Genomic DNA, 733 nt, shown 5'->3' on the forward strand with positions numbered 1-733 from the left:
GGGTTTAACTGGCAAGCACGCGTAGCCTTTCCTCGGACGAGAAGCCACACTCACCCATCGCGAGCAAGACCTGCATCGTCGCCACTAACATCAGTGTCCATATTTCGCCCTTCATGGCTGGCCCAGCTCGCCTTGCTGCTAAAGTCTATGGTTAATTAACGTATGGTTCCAATTAACCTCCCAAGGCAAGTCCTCTTCCTCAGAGTCTCATTTACTGCCAAAGAATTCCAGCATGTTTATGCACTTTCTTCGAGGGTGGAAGGAAGGTCGAAATAATCCAGAATTATCACTTAAGAGTTACAGAAGAAAAAGGACGATTATCTGGTATCGTTCCCACACTCGTGATGCATAAATGACAAACAAATGCGACTTATGTCACTGGCGGCCACCCTCCCGCACGGCCACACAGCAACGAGTGCTTCCTCAACCGCACAGCGAGCGAGCGGACGAGGCGAGTACAGCGCGAACGACACAGCAGCTTCTCCGCGTCCGTCCGCCCGGCGAGACCGAGCTCGAGTGATCTCGCCGAGCTCGGGCTTTGACGTCGCGAGACAGCGCATGCGCGACGGGACGTCGCCGCTCCTGCGTGAACTGCAGTCAAGCCACAGCTCAGACTGGGAACTTTGGGTGATTTAGTGAATAATTGGGTACGATAGCTTCGTGGGCGGGACGGGGCAGCGTGAGGTTGCGGTTCCTGGTAAGCTGTCGTTATGGCCTCCTCGCTCTCGCGGTT

At 54.8% G+C, this 733-nt stretch overlaps 1 protein-coding gene across 1 annotated transcript in view; it reads right to left on the minus strand.

The window, feature by feature from the left end:
- The window catches only part of LOC119590937 (protein sidekick-1-like), a gene marked incomplete in the record, with an annotated part of 41,331 nt that extends 40,832 nt beyond the window's left edge, over window positions 1-499 (minus strand). Inside the window, 1 exon segment of the mRNA XM_037939676.1 lies at window positions 55-499. Within this exon segment, the coding sequence (XP_037795604.1) occupies window positions 55-115 (61 nt within the window).
- Window positions 500-733: the final 234 nt, after the last annotated feature.

The sequence above is a fragment of the Penaeus monodon genome, chromosome 28, assembly GCF_015228065.2.
Source record: "Penaeus monodon isolate SGIC_2016 chromosome 28, NSTDA_Pmon_1, whole genome shotgun sequence".
NCBI lineage: Eukaryota > Metazoa > Arthropoda > Malacostraca > Decapoda > Penaeidae > Penaeus > Penaeus monodon.